Here is a 19,178-nt window from a genome sequence, read left to right on the forward strand (position 1 = left end):
AGCCTCCCTGCTCCTATACTCAAATCCTTTTTCTATGAATGCTAACATACCATTCGCTTTCTTCACTTCCTGCTGCACCTGCATGCCTACTTTCAATGACTGGTGTACCATGACACCCAGGTCTCGCTGCATCTCCCCTTTTCCTAATCGGCCACCATTCAGATAATAGTCTAATTTCCTGTTTTTGCCACCAAAGTGGATAACCTCACATTTATCCACATTATACTGCATCTGCCATGCATTTGCCCACTCTCCCAGCCTATCCACGTCACGTTGCAGCCTCCTAGCATCCTCCTCACAGCTAACACTGCCCCCCAGTTTCGTGTCATCCGCAAACTTGGAGATGTTGCATTCAATTCCCTCGACCAAATCATTAATATATATTGTAAATAACTGGGTCCCAGCACTGAGCCTTGCGGTACCCCACTAGTCACTGCCTGCCATTGTGAAAAGGACCCATTTAGTCCTACTCTTTGCTTTCTGTCTGCCAGCCAGTTCTCTATCCACATCAATACTGAACCCCCAATACCGTGTGCTTTAAGTTTGTATACTAATCTCTTATGTGGGACCTTGTCAAAAGCCTTCTGAAAGTCCAGATACACCACATCCACTGGTTCTCCCTTATCCACTCTACTAGTTACATCCTCAAAAAATTCCATAAGATTCGTCAGACATGATTTACCTTTCATAATTCCATGCTGACTTTGTCCAATGATTTCACCACTTTCCAAATGTGCTGCTATCCCATCTTTAATAACTGACTCTAGCAGTTTCCCCACTACCGATGTTAGACTAACTGGTCTGTAATTCCCCGTTTTCTCTCTCCCTCCCTTTTTAAAAAGTGGGGTTACATTAGCTACACTCCAATCCTCAGGAACTACTCCATAATCTAAAGAGTTTTGAAAAATTATCACAAATGCATCCACTATTTCTGGGGCTACTTCCTTAAGTACTCTGGGATGCAGCCTATCTGGCCCTGGGGATTTATCGGCCTTTAATCAATTCAATTTACCTAACACAACTTCCCGGCTAACCTGGATTTCACTCAGTTCCTCCATCTCATGTGACCTCCAGTCCCCTGCTATTTCTGGCCGATTATTTATGTCTTCCTTAGTGAAAACAGAACCAAAGTAGTTATTCAATTGGTCTGCCATGTCCTTGTTCCCCATGATCAATACACCTGTTTCTGACTGCAAGGGACCTACATTTGTTTTAATTAATCTTTTTCTCTTCACATATCTATAAAAACCTTTGCAGTCAGTTTTTATGTTCCCTGCCAGTTTTCTTTCATAATCTATTTTCCCTTTCCTAATTAAGCCCTTTGTCCTCCTCTTCATCTTTTGTTTTGATACTATCCCTGATTTCCCTTGTTATCCACGGATGCACTACCTTCTCTGATTTATTCCTTTGCCAAACTGGGATGAACATTTGTTGTAGTTCATCCATGCAGTCTTTAAATGCCTTCCATTGCATATTCACCGTCAACCCTTTAAGAATCAATTGTCAGTCTATCTTGGCCAATTCATGTCTCATACCCTCAAAGTTACCTTTCTTTAAGTTCAGAACCCTTGTTTCTGAATTAACCATGTCAATCTCCATCCTAATGAAGAACTCAACCATATTATGGTCACTCTTGCCTAAGGGGCCATGCACAACAAGACTGCTAACTAACCCTTCCTCATTACTCAATACCCAGTCTAGAATAGCCTGCTCTCTCGTTAGTTCCTATACATGTTGGTTTAGAAAACTATCCCGCATACATTCCAAGAAATCCTCTTCCTCAGCACCACTGCCAATTTGATTCACCCAATCTATATGTAGCTTGAAGTCACCCATTATAACTGTTTTACCTCGATTAGGAAAGGGGGAGATGCAACGAGACATGGGTGTCATGGTACACCAGTCATTAAAAGTAGGCATGCAGGTGCAGCAGGCAGTGAAGAAGGGGAATGGTATGTTAGCATTCATAGCAAAAGGATTTGAGTATAGGAGCAGGGAGGTTCTACTGCAGTTGTACAGGGTCTTGGTGAGACCACACCTGGAGTATTGCATACAGTTTTGGTCTCCTAATCTGAGGAAAGACATTCTTGCCATAGAGGGAGTACAGAGAAGGTTCACCAGAATGATTCCTGGGATGTCAGGACTTTCATATGAAGAAAGATTGGATAGACTCGGTTTGTACTCGCTAGAATTTAGAAGATTGAGGGGGATCTTATAGAAACTTACAAAATTCTTAAGGGGTTGGACAGGCTAGATGCAGGAAGATTGTTCCCGATGTTGGGGAAGTCCAGAACAAGGGGTCACAGTTTAAGGATAAGGGGGAAATCTTTTAGGGCCGAGATGAGGAAAACTTTTTTCACACAGAGAGTGGTGAATCTCTGGAATTCTCTGCCGCAGAAGGTAGTTGAGGCCAGTTCATTGGCTATATTTAAGAGGGAGTTAGATGTGGCCCTTGTGGCTAAAGGGATCAGGGGGTATGCAGAGAAGGCAGGTACAGGATACTGAGTTGGATGATCAGCCATGGTCATATTGAATGGCGGTGCAGGCTCGAAGGGCCGAATGGCCTACTCCTGCACCTATTTTCTATGTTTCTATGTTTCTACCTTTGTTGCACGCATTTCTAATTTCCTGTTTGATGACATCCCCAACTCCACTACTACTGTTAGGTTAACGATGAATTAAATATCTCTGCCCGAACCCCTGCAATTTATTTCCTCCCACCCCACGATGTTCTAGGATATACTCGGTCAGGCTCCAGGGATTTATCCACCTTTATGTGTTTTAAGGCAGCCTTAATAATAAGCAACTGACCTACCAACCAGCGTGTATTTGGGATACGAGAGGAAACTGGACTACCTAAATTTTTATTAATGTTAATAAATACTATAAATGACTAAGAACTCCATAAATAAAGAACCAAAATGAATTGTAACTTAAAAGCAAAATGCTGCAGATGCTAGATATCTGAAATAAAAACAGAAAACACTAAATGGAAATATCAAAATATAAAAGATAAAATGTAGGTGGAATACCTTTGGAAAAAAACCCTCTCTTCTCCAATTAAAACATCCCTTATAACTCCACCTCGAGCATGATTGATTCGAGTAGAACACGGAAGATTTTCTGGTTTGTAACAGAACCAAGGCTCTCCTGTCCTGATATCAGTAAAGTTACATAGTGGTTTAGTTGGAGTTAAAAACAGATTGCAAACAGTAGTCTTTGAAATTGCTCCAGCTTTGAAAGTGCTTTGCATATAAATTCGATCTGGTCGTTCTTCACGCAGCCGTTTTAGTACTTTGACCCCTTCACTGGGATGAACGAGGGAAACTGACACTTGGACTTTTCCCGGCCAGGATAAAGTAAAATTAATGTAATAATATCCATTTTGGTTATCTATAACTGTCCCTGCTGAACCAGCCTTTACCTCTGGGGTGTGAATCCGCGCTTGCAGATAGTCACCTCCATATTGTTTTGGATTTCCGTCATAGTCAAACATTCGCAGCAACACCCGCAATTTATCTCCAACGTGGAAAGTCTTCTCAGGATTTAAAATGATAAAGCAAGTATGCAATGGGTCGCTGCTTTTCCTAAAGGGCACACTGGTATCGGGAGTCTTTGGCCATTCAATCATTTTCATCAGTACTGTCCCCTCTGTTCGTTCTTCAAGGGTGAAACTATGAGTCTGATAGCCATACTGCATCAGCTTGTGGACCCATTCAGTCTTTGGCATTTTTACTTCCTGCTGTAGTGTGGAATGATTCTTCGGAGCTGGGTATCTGATCCACACTGACTTTGCTCCGGAAATTGAAAATTGCACAAACTATGGAAAACAGCAAAGTCAATCAATTGTTTTTTCAAATTGTTTTACAGCATTTATAATCATCAAGACTAAAAATTTCAAATTTTATTTTCAATCACAGAATTTTTACAACGTGATTAGAATATTATTATTCAAGATTCAAGAGAGTTTTTGTGTCATATGTATTAGAACGGAACAATGACATTCTTACTGGCAGCAGCAGCACAACAGGTTTGCAACACAGTACTCAATAGATTAAATCATAAACAAACAAACAAAGATAGACAATAGACAATAGGCGCAGGAGTAGGCCACTCGGCCCTTCCAGCCAGCACCACCATTCAATGTGACCATGGCTAATCATTCACAATCAGTACCCCGTTCCTGCCTTCTCTCCAAATCCCTTAATTTCGCTATCCCTAAGAGCTCTATCTAACTCTCTCTTGAAAACATCTGGAGAACCAGCCTCCACCGCCTCTGAGGCAGAGAATTCCACACACTAACAACTCTCTGTGTGAAAAGGTTTTTTCTCATCTCCGTTCTAAATGGCTTACCACTTATTCTTAAACTATGGCCTCTGGTTCTGGACTCCCTCAACATTGGGAACATGTTTGTTTGAGAAGGAACTGCAGATGCTGGAAAATCGAAGGTACACTAAAATGCTGGAGAAACTCAGCGGTTGCAGCAGCATCTATGGAGTGAAGGAGATAGGCAACGTTTTGGGCCAAAACCCTTCTTCAGACTGATAGGGGGTGGGGGGAGGCGGGGAGAAGAAAGGAAAAAGGAGGAGGAGGAACCCGGGGGCTGAGGTAGGAAGGGGAGGAGACAGCAAGGGTTTACAGAATTGTGAGAAATCAATGTTCATGCCACCAGGATGCAGACTCCCCAAGCGGAATATGAGGTGATGTTCCTCCAATTTCCGGTGTTGCTCACTCTGGCCGTGGAGGAGGCCCAGGACAGAGAGGTCGGATACGGAATGGGTGGGGGAGTTGAATTGCTGAGCCACCGGGAGGTCAGGTAGGTTCTTGCGGACCGAGCGGAGGTGTTCGGCGAAACGATCGCCAAGCCTACGCTTGGTCTCACCGATATAGATCAGCTGACATCTAGAGCAGCGGATGCAATAGATGAGGTTGGTGGAGGTGCAGGTGAACCTCTGTCGCATCTGGAACGACTGCTTGGGTCCTTGAATGGAGTTGAGGGGGTAGGTAATGCGACAGGTGTCGCATCTCTTGCGGTTGCAACGGAAAGTGCCCGGGGAAGGTGTGGAGCGGGAGGGAAGGGAAGAATTGACATGGGAGTTGTGGAGGGAGCGGTCTTTACGGAAGGCAGACAGGGGGGGAGATGGGAAGATGTGGCGAGTGGTGGGGTCACGTTGGAGGTGGCAAAACTGACAGAGGACTATTTGTTGTATGTGCCGTGAGGACCAGGGGGACTCTGCTCTTGTTGCGAGTGGGGGGGATGGGGAGAGAGAGCAGTGTTACGGGGTATGGAGGAGACCCTGGTGCGAGCCTCATCTATAGTGGGGGAGGGGAACCCCCGTCCCCTGAAGAATGAGGACATTTGCGATGCCCTGGTGTAGAACACCTCATCCTGGGAGCAGATGCGGCGTAGACGGAGGATTTGGGAGTAGGGGATGGAGTCCTTACAGGAAGCAGGGTGGGAGGAAGAGTAGACAAGATAGCCGTGGCAGGCAGTGGGTTTATAGTGGATGTCGGTCAGAAGTCTATCACCTGCGATGGAGATAGTGAGGTCAAGGAATGGTAGGGAAGTGTCGGAATTGGTCCAGGTGTATTTGAGTGCCGGATGGAAGTTAGTGGTGAAGCGGATGAAGTCAGTCAGTTGTGTGTGGGTGGAGGTGGCACCAAAGCAATCGTCGATGTAGCGGAGGTGGCCTGGTACGTCACGAACAAGGATTGTTCAACCTACCCGACAAAGAGGCAGGCGTAGCTGGGGCCCATGCATGTGCCCATAGCTACGCCTTGTATTTGGTGGAAATGGGAGGAGTCAAACGAGAAGTTATTGAGAGTAAGGACCAGCTCCGCTAGGTGGAGGAGAGTGTCAGTGGACGGGTGTAGGTTGCTTCTCTGGTCGAGGAAGAACCGGAGGGCTTTGAGGCCATCCTGGTGGGGGATGGAGGTGTAGAGTGACTGGACGTCCATGGTGAAGATGAGGGGATGAGGGCCTAGAGAATGGAATGCCCAGAGACGACGGAGAGTGTCTGAGGGGTCTTGAACATAGGTAGGGAGGGATTTAACCAAGGGGGATAGGATGGAGCCAAGGTATGTGGAAATGAGTTCGGTAGGGCACGAATAGGCAGAGACAATGGGTCTACCGGGACAGTCAGGTTTGTGGATTTTGGGGAGATGGTAAAATCGGGCCGTGCGGGGCTGGGGAACGATGAGGTTGGAGGCTCGGGGGGGCAGGGCGTGGGAATTGATGAAGTCGGTGATGGTGCAGGAGATAGTGGCCTGGTGCTCATCAGTGGGGTCATGGTCCAGGGGTAAGTAGGAGGAGGTGTCCAAGAGTTGGCGCGTGGCCTCAGCTTTGTAGAGATCGACGTGCCAGATTACCACGGCACCTCCCTTGTCGGCGGGTTTGTTAACCCAGTTTGGGTTGTTGTGGAGTGAGTCGATGGCAGTACGTTCGGGGGGGGAGAGATTGGAGTGAGACAGGGGAGTGGAGAAGTTGAGGCGGTTGATGTCGCGACGGCAGTTTTGGATAAAAAGTTCTAAAGCCGGAGGGCCACGAGGGGGGGTCCACGAGGAGGGGTGCGTTGGAGACGGGAAAAGGGATCATCAATGGGGGGCGACGGTAGAAGAGCTCCAAGTCGTGGTGGGCGCGGAATTCATTGAGGTGGGGACGGAGGGGGACATAGGTAAGACTCTGCTGAGGACAGACCGTTCGGTGTGGGAGAGGGGGAGGTCGGGGGTGGTCCATGGAAGGGATGGGGGTTGGTGCCGGAGGAAGGCAGGTGAGTGGACTGAGGACCAGGCGATGTGTGGTGGGGGGGTAGGGGGTGGTCGGGGGGTGGGGGGGTATGAGGGCTGCAGTGTGGGTAGGGAAGAGCAGGGGTCAAATAGTTTGAGGGGGATGGGGAAGACCCTGTGGAACAGCCACTGTGGTTACCAGGGTTGGGCAGAGTGGCACTAGGACCCAGTGCAGTCAAACCCAGAGGAGTGGGAGTTAGCAGCGTGGAGGCTTCAGGCCTGGTGCTGGGTCCAGTTTGCAGGTAAGGCGACGGCTGCGGGCTGCTGGAGGGGGGAGGAGTGGCGAGGGTCGGCGGACCCGATGGTGGGAGTCCGTGGGTAGTAGAGTCGGGGTTGGCGGGCGATGCGTGGGAGGTCCCGGTGGGCGATGGCCGGTGGGGCGGCGCGGTTCAACCAACCCGGTGAGGCGGCGAGGTGAGTAGGGTGCGGTCCGCCGGCCATGTTACGTAGGCCCGGTCCGGCTGCCATTTTCCCGTCTCCAATGGACCCCCCCTCGTGGCCCTCCGGCTTTAGATCTTTTTATCCAAAACTGCCGTCGCGACATCAACCGCCTCAACTTCTCCACTCCCCTGTCTCACTCCAATCTCTCCCCCCTGAACGCACTGCCATCGAATCACTCCGCAACAACCCAAACTGGGTTATCAAACCCAACGACAAGGGAGGTGCCGTGGTAATCTGGCGCGTCGATCTCTACAAAGCTGAGGCCACGCGCCAACTCTCGGACACCTCCTCCTACTTACCCCTGGACCATGACCCCACTGATGAGCACCAGGCCACTATCTCTAGCACCATCACCGACTTCATCAACTCCGACGCCCTGACCGCTCGAGCCTCCAACTTCATCGATCCCCAGCCCCGCACGGCCCGATTTTACCATCTCCCCAAAATCCACAAACCTAACTGTCCCGGTAGGCCCATTGTCTCTGCGTGTTCGTGCCCCACCGAACTCATTTCCACATACCTTGACTCCATCCTGTCCCCCTTGGTTAAATCTCTCCCTACCTATGTTCTAGACACCTCAGACACTCTCCGTCGTCTCTGGGCATTCCATTCTCTAGGCCCTCACCCCCTCATCTTCACCATGGAGGTCCAGTCACTCTACACCTCCATCCCCCACCAGGATGGTACAAAGCCCTCTGGTTCTTCCTTGACAGGAGGAGCAACCAATACCTGTCCACCGATACTCTTCTCCACCTAGCGTAGTTGGTCCTTACCCTCAATAACTTCTCGTTTGACTCCTCCCATTTACTCCAAATACAAGGCGTAGCTATGGGCACGTGCATGGGCCCCAGCTACGCCTGCCTCTTTGTCTGGTACGTCGAACAATCCTTGTTCGTGACGTACCAGGCCACCTCCGCTACATCGACGATTGCTTTGGTGCCACCTCCACCCACACACAACTGACTGACTTCATCCGCTGCACCACTAACTTCCATCCGTCACTCAAATACACCTGGACCATTTCCGACACTTCCCTACCATTCCTTGACCTCACTATCTCCATCGCAGGTGATAGACTTCTGACCGACATCCACTATAAACCCACTGACTCCCACGGCTATCTAGACTACTCTTCCTCCCACCCTGCTTCCTGTAAGGACTCCATCCCCTATTCCCAAATCCTCCGTCTACGCCGCATCTGCTCCCAGGATGAGGTGTTCCACACCAGGGCATCGCAAATGTCCTCATTCTTCAAGGAACGGGGGTTCCCCTCCTTCACCAGAGATGAGGCTCGCACCAGGGTCTCTTCCATACCCCGCAACACTGCTCTCTCTCCCCATCCCCCCACTCGCAACAAGGGCAGAGTCCCCCTGGTCCTCACCTTTCACCCCACCAGCCGTCAAATACAACAAGTAATCCTCCGTCAGTTTCGCCACCTCCAACGTGACCCCACCACTCACCACATTTTCCCATCTCCCCCCCTGTCTGCCTTCCGCAAAGGCCGCTCCCTCCGCAACTCCCTTGTCAATTCTTCCCTTCCCTCCCGCTCCACCCCTTCCCCGGGCACTTTCCCTTGCAACCGCAAGAGATGCTACACCTGTCACTTTACCTACCCTCTCGACTCCATTCAAGGACCCAAGCAGTCGTTCCAGGTGCGACAGAGGTTCACCTGCACCTCCTCCAACCTCATCTATTGCATCCGTTGCTCTAGATGTCAGCTGATCTATATGGGTGAGATCAAGCGTAGGCTGGGCGATCGTTTCGCCGAACACCTCCGCTCGGTCCGCACTAACCAACCTGACCTCCCGGTGTCTCAGCAATTCAACTCCCCCACCCATTCCGTATCCGACCTCTCTGTCCTGGGTCTCCTCCACAGCCAGAGTGAGCAACACCAGAAATTGGAGGAACATCACCTCATATTCCGCATGGGGAGTCTACATCTTGGTGGCATGAACATTGATTTCTCACAATTCTGTTAACCCTTGCTGTCTCCTCCCCTTCCTACCTCAGCCCTCGTGCTCCTCCTCCTCATTTTTCCTTTCTTCTCCCCGCCTCCCCCCACCCCCATCAGTCTGAAGAAGGGTTTCGGCCCGAAACGTTGCCTATCTCCTTCGTTCCATAGATGCTGCTGCACCCGCTGAGTTTCTCCAGCATTTTTGTGTACCTTGGGAACATGTTTCCTGCCTCTAATGTGTCCAAACCCATATTATCTTATATGTTTCAATAAGATGCCCTCTCATCCTTCTAAATTCCAGAGTATACAAGCCCAGCCGCTCCATTCTATCAACATATGACAGTCCTGCCATCCCAGGAATTAACCTTGTGAACCTACGTTGCACTCTCTCAATAGCAAGAATGTCCTTCCTCAAGTTTGGGGACCAAAACTGCACACAATACTCCAGGTCTGGTCTCACTAGGGCCCTGTACAACTGCAGGAGGACCTCTTTGCTCCTATACTCAACTCCTCTTGTTATGAAGGCCAACATGCCATTTGTTTTCTTCTCTGCCTGCTGTACCTGCATGCTTACTTACAGTGAGTGATGAACAAATACCCCCAGATCCCGTTGTACTTCCCCTTTTCCCAACTTGACACCATTTAGATAATAATCTACCTCCCTGTTTTTGCCACCAAAGTGGATAACCTCACAGTTATCCACATTAAACTGCATCTGCCATGCATCTGCCCACTCACCCAACCTGTCCAAGTCACCCTGCATCCTCATAGCATCCTCCTCACAGTTCACAATGCCACCCAGCTTTTTGTCATCTGCAAATTTGCTAATGTTACTTTTAATCCCTTCATCCAAATCATTAATATACATTGTAAATAGCTGCGGTCCCAGCACCGAGCCTTGTGGTACCCCACTAGTCACTGCCTGCCATTCTGAAAGGTACCCGTAAAAGATGACGCCTGCCTATGGCAACATTTTGCCAGCAGCTCAACAGAAGAGAATTATTTATAGCTTCACTCAACTCACCTGGATCAGAGAAACGGCAGAAATCAGTGACGTAACGGACAAGCTGCTTGTGCATTTGAAGGCACGAGCGATATCACGACCTCCCGCAGCTGCGGGAGCCCCCGACTGTAAACAATCCCTTGATCGCTGGAGTACACCCGACCCAACTGAGGATCACAGGCACCGTACATGGAAACAGCGGGAATACCTCCGGAACCGACGGGCAGGATCTTCCAGGAGCAACCGAGCTGGAGCTGCCAACTGTGAGGGAATCCCCGATCGCAACGGAGCTGTAGCTGCCGTCTGGAAGGGAATCCCCGTTCCAGCGCAGTTTCACAGAAACAGCAGGTACAGTAAGCACAGTACCTGGATACAACGGAGAGGCCTCCATTGTGTAGCGATGTTACAAAACTTACCTTCAGTGGCGGGCGCTGCAGTTCTGCCACTGGCCGTGTGCGCAAATTTGGCGTCTTTGGGGGGGGAGGGGACGGCCGGGGAGGGGGGGGCGAGGGGCGGGGGGGGGGGGGGGGGGGGGGATTAAAATGCTGTTTTCTCCTGCCTGTCGGAGGCCGACTTCCTCGGGCTGCTAGCTGATGAAGAAAAATCGATCGGACTTGCGTTCCCGGGTTTTTTTTGTTAATCGTGAGACAATTTAATGATTTAATTAAAATAAAATGCGACTTCTAACGCCCTCAGCACCTGCAACGTGACGGATTGCATGAACGGGACAAAACTCCGGGTAAGTCGTGTATTTTACATATAAACTTGCTTCTTGGGATGGCTTTAATCAAATTTTACGTTACGAAAATGTGATTTGGGTCCCATACGAACTGGCAGTGTTTTTCCTGCCGATATGGGGTTCAAATTCACCGCAAATGCAACGTTCCAATCGATCTCGTTCCAGAAAAACCCACTCGCAAGATGATTTAAATGCTCTTTTTTTTCGACATTCATGTCATAAGAGCATCTAAATCGTCTATATTTTGTGTTATTGTCGATCCATAGTCAATATTTTTATACTAAATAGCAGTTGTAGTCACATGTATCGTGCAAAAAAATAAAATTTTTGATTATATTGAGTGGATGTTTCTAGATTAATTTATGGGAATTAAACATCAAATTCCTTCCATCTGACATATGAATTCATGACAGTGAGATTTAAAAATCATGTTATATTGTGAATTCTTGTGTGAATGGGATTAGTTTGTTATTTGGATATTCAGGCTATTTAAAAATATATCATTTTCTTAAGAAATGGAATCTACAGGACATTCTCAATGGGAAAGGAGTGGGCAGAAAGGCATGTCATGCGTGGTTTGAAGAGCAAAAACTTGTAGTTTACAATGCCAAAATTGAAAAGTTGAGGAAAAACAAGGTGTACAGAGTTGCTTATTGGTTACAATCTGAGGAGTATGATGATGCTACTGATTATGATATGCCAATGTACCAGCTAGCAACTGATCTTCTCCATAAAGACTTGATCTATTGCTAGAAATTGTAATTTATTTACCTATCTGTTACAGACTTACAGCATATAATACAATAATATGCTGTATTACTGCTGTAGCTTTGGGAGCAACAACAGCAGCAGGAGCTTAGCAAGAGATACGACTGATTGGCTCTAGCCCAAGTGGGAGGAGAGAAGTGAGTCAGTGCTGGGAAAACAGTTGAAAACTGAGGAATTTGGTTTGTAAATTGGTAAATCAGGCAATTTATCAGTCAATTTAAGCAAGACTGCTCTTAGCGAGCGGCACTGAGTGAGCGGCCTTGTGCGAGAAGTGCCCTGTGAGAAAAGTGTGAGTCTTTGGCTCGAGAGTCTTCGGCGAGGAGGCTGCTGAGGAGAGGAGACCACGCAATACGCTTGAGAGGTAGAGACGAAAGAAGGAGATGTCAGGCATGCTGATTCAGTGCGATGCTTGCAGTATGTGGGAGGTCAAGGACACCGCCGGTGCCTCTGGCTGCTACAAATGCGAGAAGTGCATCCAGGTAGAGCTCCTGAAGGGCCGTGTTGGGGAACTGGAGAAGCAAGTGGATGACCTCCGGTTCGTCCGAGAAACGGAGTCGTTCCTCGACAAGTCCTACAGTACGATTGTTACACCTAAGGTACTGGAAGAGAGAAGGTGGGAGACAGTGAGAACGGGAGGGAAGCATGGAATGCCAACTCCCTGGGTGTTGTACCTCTTGTGAACAGGTTCACCCACTTAGAAGCTGTCGGGACAGAAGAGGTGTTTACACTGGGCGACGGACTGGCTTGTGATGCGAATAGGGCTGTTGAGCCAAAACCAAAAAGGCCTAAGGCAGGCAACGCCATTGTAGTGGGAGACTCCATTGTGAGAGGTACGGACAGGGGTTTCTGCGGCAACAGACGGGATGCGAGGATGGTGTGCTGCCTTCCTGGTGCCAGGATCCAGGATGTCACGGACAGAGTGCAGAAAACCCTCAAGGGCGAAGGTGAACATCCGGAAGTGGTAGTGCATGTCGGCACAAACGATGTCGGAAAGAAGGGAATGAATATTCTGCAGCGTGACTTTAGAGAGCTCGGAAAAATGCTGAAAAGCAGGACCTCCAGGGTTGTTATCTCCTGGTTTGCTTCCAGTTCCTCGTGCTGGCGAGAGCAGGAACAGGGAGATACGGGACCTGAATGTGTGGCTGAGGAACTGGTGCGCGGGGCAGGGATTTAGATTCTTAGATCACTGGGATCTGTTTTGGGGTAAGGGGGAACTGTACAAAAGGGACGGATTGCATCTTAACAGGTGTGGGACCAGCATTCTGGCAGGCAGGTTTGCCACTGCTACACGGGTGGTTTTAAACTGAATAAGGGGGGTGGGGTGTCAAATGGGATAGTGGAGGATGGAGTTAAAGGGAAAGGGTTTCTTAAATGTGTGAGCGTAGAGACAGAGGGGTGTAAAATGAGGGTTGAAGCAATAGGTAGCAAGGTGAAAAGTAAAAGTGGCAGGCCGGAAAATCCAGGGCAAAAATCAAAAAGGGCCACTTTTCAGCAAAATTGTATAAGGGGTAAGAGTGTTGTAAAAACAAGCCTGAAGGGGCTTTGTGTCTCAATGCAAGGAGCATTCGTAATAAGGTGGATGAGTTGAATGTGCAGATAGCTATTAATGACTATGATATAGTTGGGATCACGGAGACATGGCTCCAGGGTGACCAAGGCTGGGAGCTGAACATCCAGGGATATTCAATATTCAGGAGGGATAGAGAGAAAGGAAAAGGAGGTGGGGTAGCGTTGCTGATTAGAGAGGAGATTAACGCAATGGGAAGGAAGGACATTAGTTTGCAGGATGTGGAATCGGTATGGGTAGAGCTGCGAAACACTAAGGGGCAGAAAACGCTGGTGGGTGTTGTGTACAGGCCACCTAACAGTAGTAGTGAAGTTGGAGATGGTATCAAACAGGAAATTAGAAATGCGTGCGACAAAGGCAAAACCGTTATAATGGGTGACTTCAATCTACATATAGATTGGGTGAATCAAATTGGCAGGGGTGCTGAGGAAGAGAATTTTTTGGAATGTATGCGGGATAGTTATCTAAATCAACATGTAGAGGAACCAACGAGAGAGCAGGCTATTTTAGACTGGGTATTGAGTAATGAGGAAGGGTTAGTTAGCAGTCTTGTTGTACGTGCCCCCTTGGGCAAGAGTGACCATAATATGGTTGAGTTCTTCATTAGGATGGAGAGTGACATTGTTAATTCAGAAACAATGGTTCTGAACTTAAAGAAAGGTAACTTTGAGGGCATGAGACGTGAATTGGCCAAGATTGACTGGCAATTAATTCTAAAAGGGTTGACGGTGGATATGCAATGGAAGACATTTAAAGACTGCATGGATGAACTACAAAAATTGTTCATCCCAGTTTGGCAAAAGAATAAATCAGGGAAGGTAGTGCATCCGTGGATAACAAGGGAAATCAGGGATAGTATCAAAGCGAAGGATGATGCGTACAAATTAGCCAGAAAAAGCAGCATACCGGAGGACTGGGAGAAATTCAGAGACCAGCAGAGGAGGACAAAGGGCTTAATTAGGAAAGGAAAAATAGATTATGAAAGAAAACTGGCAGGGAACATAAAAACTGACTGCAAAAGTTTTTGTAGATATGTGAAAAGAAAGAGATTAGTTAAAACAAATGTAGGTCCCTTGCAGTCAGAAACAGGTGAGTTGATCATGGGGAACAAGGATATGGCGGACCAATTGAATAACTACTTTGGTTCCGTCTTCACTAAGGAAGACATAAATAATCTGCCGGAAATAGCAGGGGACCGCGGGTCAAAGGAGTTGGAGGAATTGAGTGAAATCCAGGTTAGCCGGGAAGTGGTGTTGGGTAAATTAAATGGATTAAAGGCCGATAAATCCCCAGGGCCAGATAGGCTGCATCCCAGAGTACTTAAGGAAGTAGCTCCAGAAATAGTGGATGCATTAGTAATAATCTTTCAAAACTCTTTAGATTCTGGAGTAGTTCCTGAGGATTGGCGGGTAGCAAACGTAACCCCACTTTTTAAGAAGGGAGGGAGAGAGAAAACGGGGAATTACAGACCAGTTAGTCTAACATCGGTAGTGGGGAAACTGCTAGAGTCAGTTATTAAAGATGGGATAGCAGCACATTTGGAAAGTGGTGAAATCATTGGACAAAGTCAGCATGGATTTACAAAAGGTAAATCATGTCTGACGAATCTTATAGAATTCTTCGAGGATGTAACTAGTAGCGTGGATAGGGGAGAACCAGTGGATGTGGTGTATCTGGACTTCCAGAAGGCTTTCGACAAGGTCCCACATAAGAGATTAGTTTACAAACTTAAAGCACACGGCATTGGGGGTTCAGTATTGATGTGGATAGAGAACTGGCTGGCAAACAGGAAGCAAAGAGTAGGAGTAAACGGGTCCTTTTCACAATGGCAGGCAGTGACTAGAGGGGTACCGCAAGGCTCAGTGCTGGGACCCCAGCTATTTACAATATATATTAATGATCTGGATGAGGGAATTGAAGGCAATATCTCCAAGTTTGCGGATGACACTAAGCTGGGGGACAGTGTTAGCTGTGAGGAGGATGCTAGGAGACTGCTAGGTGACTTGGATAGGCTGGGTGAGTGGGCAAATGTTTGGCAGATGCAGTATAATGTGGATAAATGTGAGGTTATCCATTTTGGTGGCAAAAACAGGAAAGCAGACTATTATCTAAATGGTGGCCGACTAGGAAAAGGGGAGATGCAGCGAGACCTGGGTGTCATGGTACACCAGTCATTGAAAGTGGGCATGCAGGTGCAGCAGGCAGTGAAGAAAGCGAATGGTATGTTAGCTTTCATAGCAAAAGGATTTGAGTATAGGAGCAAGGAGGTTCTACTGCAGTTGTACAGGGTCTTGGTGAGACCACACCTGGAGTATTGCGTACAGTTTTGGTCTCCAAATCTGAGGAAGGACATTATTGCCATAGAGGGAGTGCAGAGAAGGTTCACCAGACTGATTCCTGGGATGTCAGGACTGTCTTATGAAGAAAGACTGGATAGACTTGGTTTATACTCTCTAGAATTTAGGAGATTGAGAGGGGATCTTATAGAAACTTACAGAATTCTTAAGGGGTTGGACAGGCTAGATGCAGGAAGATTGCTCCCGATGTTGGGGAAGTCCAGGACAAGGGGTCACAGCTTAAGGATAAGGGGGAAATCCTTTAAAACCGAGATGAGAAGAACTTTTTTCACACAGAGAGTGGTGAATCTCTGGAACTCCCTGCCACAGAGGGTAGTCGAGGCCAGTTCATTGGCTATATTTAAGAGGGAGTTAGATGTGGCCCTTGTGGCTAAGGGGATCAGAGGGTATGGAGAGAAGGCAGGTACGGGATACTGAGTTGGATGATCAGCCATGATCATATTGAATGGCGGTGCAGGCTCGAAGGGCCGAATGGCCTACTCCTGCACCTAATTTCTATGTTCTATGTTTCTATGTAATATTAAAGTTCTGATCTTGAGAATATCACATTTTTGAATTTTCAAGGCAGTCTGGGTGTGTATTACTATTTCCGTCACAACGGTCAATTTTGTAATTAGCTACAATTAGGTAATTAACTAATTATATGCTTTAATTTCAGGTCATCCAAGGAAGATGTTTTATATTTGTTTCAGAATGCTTCAATCTATAACTGAAAATTTCATTCAGTTCTCTGAATTTTTAAGAAAGTTATGGGCTTTTGACTGTCCTCGATCACAGCTTTTGTGTTGTCAATGCAAAAGCAATAGGGAACAAGATGCTAATTTCCGAGTATGAAAATGGCCATAACTTTTTTAATACTGAAGATATGAAAGTGAATTAGGTGTTAAGTTAAACTTATTTTTATGCTTTATCTGATGGGATAAATTGCAGACTTTATTTTTTAAATCTCAAAATGTTGTAACATTGCTAAATTATGTCCGGAAACATGGCCGACGGGCAGGACTTCAGGTCAGACTGAAGCGCAGGGGACTTCGGCCCCCTCTCCCTACTATCCTACTGGCCAATGTACAGTCCCATGTACAAATATAGTGGAGGAATTAAGGGCAAGGCTGCTTTACCAAATGGAGCTGAGGGAATGCTCTGTGTTCTGTTTCACACAGACATGGCTCACCCCCAGCTCCCCAGACTCAGCGGTCCAGCCTGAAGGTTTCTCCACCCATCGCATGGACCGTACACTGGCATCTGGGAAAGGGAGAGGAGGGGGCGTCTGCCTCATGGTCAACTCTGCATGGTGCTCAGACGTGGCAATCCTGTCCAACTCCTGCTCTCCATACCTGGAACACCTGGCTGTGAAGTGCCGTCCCTTCTACCTACTGAGGGAATTCACCTCCATCATCCTGACCGCGGTCTACATCCCACCCCAGGCTGATGCCCATCTGGCACTTCAAGATCAAACTTCAAACGGTAAGTTCTTGTTTCATCTTTCTATTTTACATAGTTATCAATTTAATGCGTGGTGGCATGAGCGTTAGTTTTATCTTTCTACGCACCTTTAGAAAAACCAATGCCAGTGCCAGCAACGCCACGATCAGGAATCGTCCTTGTTTGTCCATGTTGGAGGCCCCCGCACTCCCGTGTACATCTACAACTAAGAAAACAATGAACAGCTCGAGAGTTTCTGCCCGTGGTTTCACACGTTAACTTTACAAAATGACAGTGGGAGTAAAACTGTGGCAAAGGACTGGAGGAATATCTTTGGTATGAAGTTAGTTACGTTTCGTATGTAATTGTCTCTTCACTACGTGAAGTACAGTGTTCTGTTAGAAAATTGTCACCTGTCGCGTTACATGCATGACTTCTGCTGAAGCTCTCAAGTTTTGCACTTGGTTCCAATGTCAATATAGTCTAATATTCTGATCCCTGAACCCACGAAGACACCGGGTAAAACATCCGCACGCATCCTCCGCAATTTTCCGCCCGTCATCGGATTTATTGATCAACATGTGATATTGATTTAGCGTTGGCCATTCATCGTGAGTTAATCTATGATCTGCCCCGGTGCTTTAAACATGAAATAATAGTTCTATGAATCAGCCCTCCATCGAACAGTTTACTTCCGAGAGTTCAAAGCTGCAGCTTTTATCTGGCGGCATCTCTGGAGAACATCGATAAGATGGAATTTGGCGTCGAGTCCCTTCTTCAGACTGATTGTGGTGATTGGAGAGGTTGTGGTGCTGGTTGGTCGGATATTACTGTTTCTAGGGGCACCAATATCTACCCCTAAAAAACCCCTCCACGCCACACTCAGTCTAAAGAAAGGTCCTGACCAGAATCATCGCCTATCCATGTTCTCCAGAGATGCTGCCTGACCCGCTGAGTTACTCCAGCACTTTGTGTCCATTTCTTTGTCAACCAGCATCTGCGGTTCCTTGTATCTGCTTTTACCGCGAGGGTGTTTTCTCAGGCACGAAGTTTATTTGATTCTAAAACATAATAATATTAAACGAGTTGGCGACGGCGTTGAATTACCTGCGATCTGCAATTATTTTCTTTTCATTGATGTCGAGAAGCTTTGAAATTATCTGCAGGAGACGGATTGCTGTTGATATTACCTGGTCATATTTAGCACAAATGAATGCGTCAAACATTGATTGAGATGGTACACAAAATTGCTGGGGAAACTCAGCGGGTGCAGCAGCATCTATGGAGCGAAGGAAATAGGCGACGTTTCGGGCCGAAACCCTTCTTCGGAGTAGCTGGTCTGAAGCTGATTGTGTGAGGCTTCAGCCTGGAGGAAGCAGTAAGAAGTGGGTATGGACTTGATGATAGATGGCACATACTTGAGATGATTCATATAGTTGCTTACTGGTTGTAGTTTGTTTATTTGTTTGTTTGTTTTTTGCACAAAGTCCGTGAGCATTGCCACTTTTCATTTCACTGCACATCTCGTATGTGTATGTGACGAATAAACATGACTTGACTTGAGATGCATTCTATGGTGAGATGAGTTGTTCCTGATAGATCGGAATGAGGCCAACACCCTCCTGTGTTGGAATTGCCACACCATACAATTACACCATCAGTCGAGGTGCTTTCTCAGTAGTTTATGCTGAACCTCTTTAAACCAAAGAACGTTTAAGGTGATCAGGGAGTGAAACAAAATTGACTTTTCAGGTCAAGGACTCTTCATTGGAATGAAAAAAATAAGAAAGCAATTTTAAAAGTCTCTTTCCCAAAGAATATCTTGAAAGGGGCTGCACAATGGATTGTTCACCCTTAAAGATGGCCACAAACTCTTTCAAGTGATTTGGGATCAGCGCCAGACTGAATGATACAGTTAAAAGTTAAAAGATATCTAGTTGTGTAAGAGAGTACAGAAGTTATGCCATTTTATGTCAAAAAAATAAATTTGTCAAATTCAGATTAGTTTGTGGTTATATATATATAGGTTGCAATTCATATAGGAAGCAAAGAGTAGGAGTAAACGGGTCCTTTTCACAATGGCAGGCAGTGACTAGTGGGGTACCGCAAGGCTCAGTGCTGGGACCCCAGCTATTTACAAT

General features: G+C 47.1%; 1 protein-coding gene and 1 long non-coding RNA gene across 2 annotated transcripts; both read right to left on the reverse strand.

Annotated features, from left to right (window-relative positions):
* Positions 1-2,957: 2,957 nt before the first annotated feature.
* On the reverse strand, positions 2,958-3,700 carry LOC116981460 (NXPE family member 3-like). Its single transcript, XM_033034512.1, has one exon. The coding sequence runs from the start codon at positions 3,698-3,700 to the stop codon at positions 2,999-3,001; it is 702 nt and encodes a 233-aa protein (XP_032890403.1). The 3' UTR covers positions 2,958-2,998.
* A 21-nt stretch (positions 3,701-3,721) lies between these two features.
* LOC116981629 lies at positions 3,722-18,255 on the reverse strand. The gene is made up of 3 exons (XR_004414267.1): positions 18,145-18,255; positions 17,166-17,263; positions 3,722-3,820 (listed from the first exon to the last, which is right to left on the reverse strand). It is a non-coding gene; the product is annotated as an uncharacterized LOC116981629 (long non-coding RNA).
* Positions 18,256-19,178: the final 923 nt, after the last annotated feature.

The sequence above is a fragment of the Amblyraja radiata genome, chromosome 15, assembly GCF_010909765.2.
Source record: "Amblyraja radiata isolate CabotCenter1 chromosome 15, sAmbRad1.1.pri, whole genome shotgun sequence".
Taxonomy (NCBI): Eukaryota; Metazoa; Chordata; class Chondrichthyes; order Rajiformes; family Rajidae; genus Amblyraja; species Amblyraja radiata.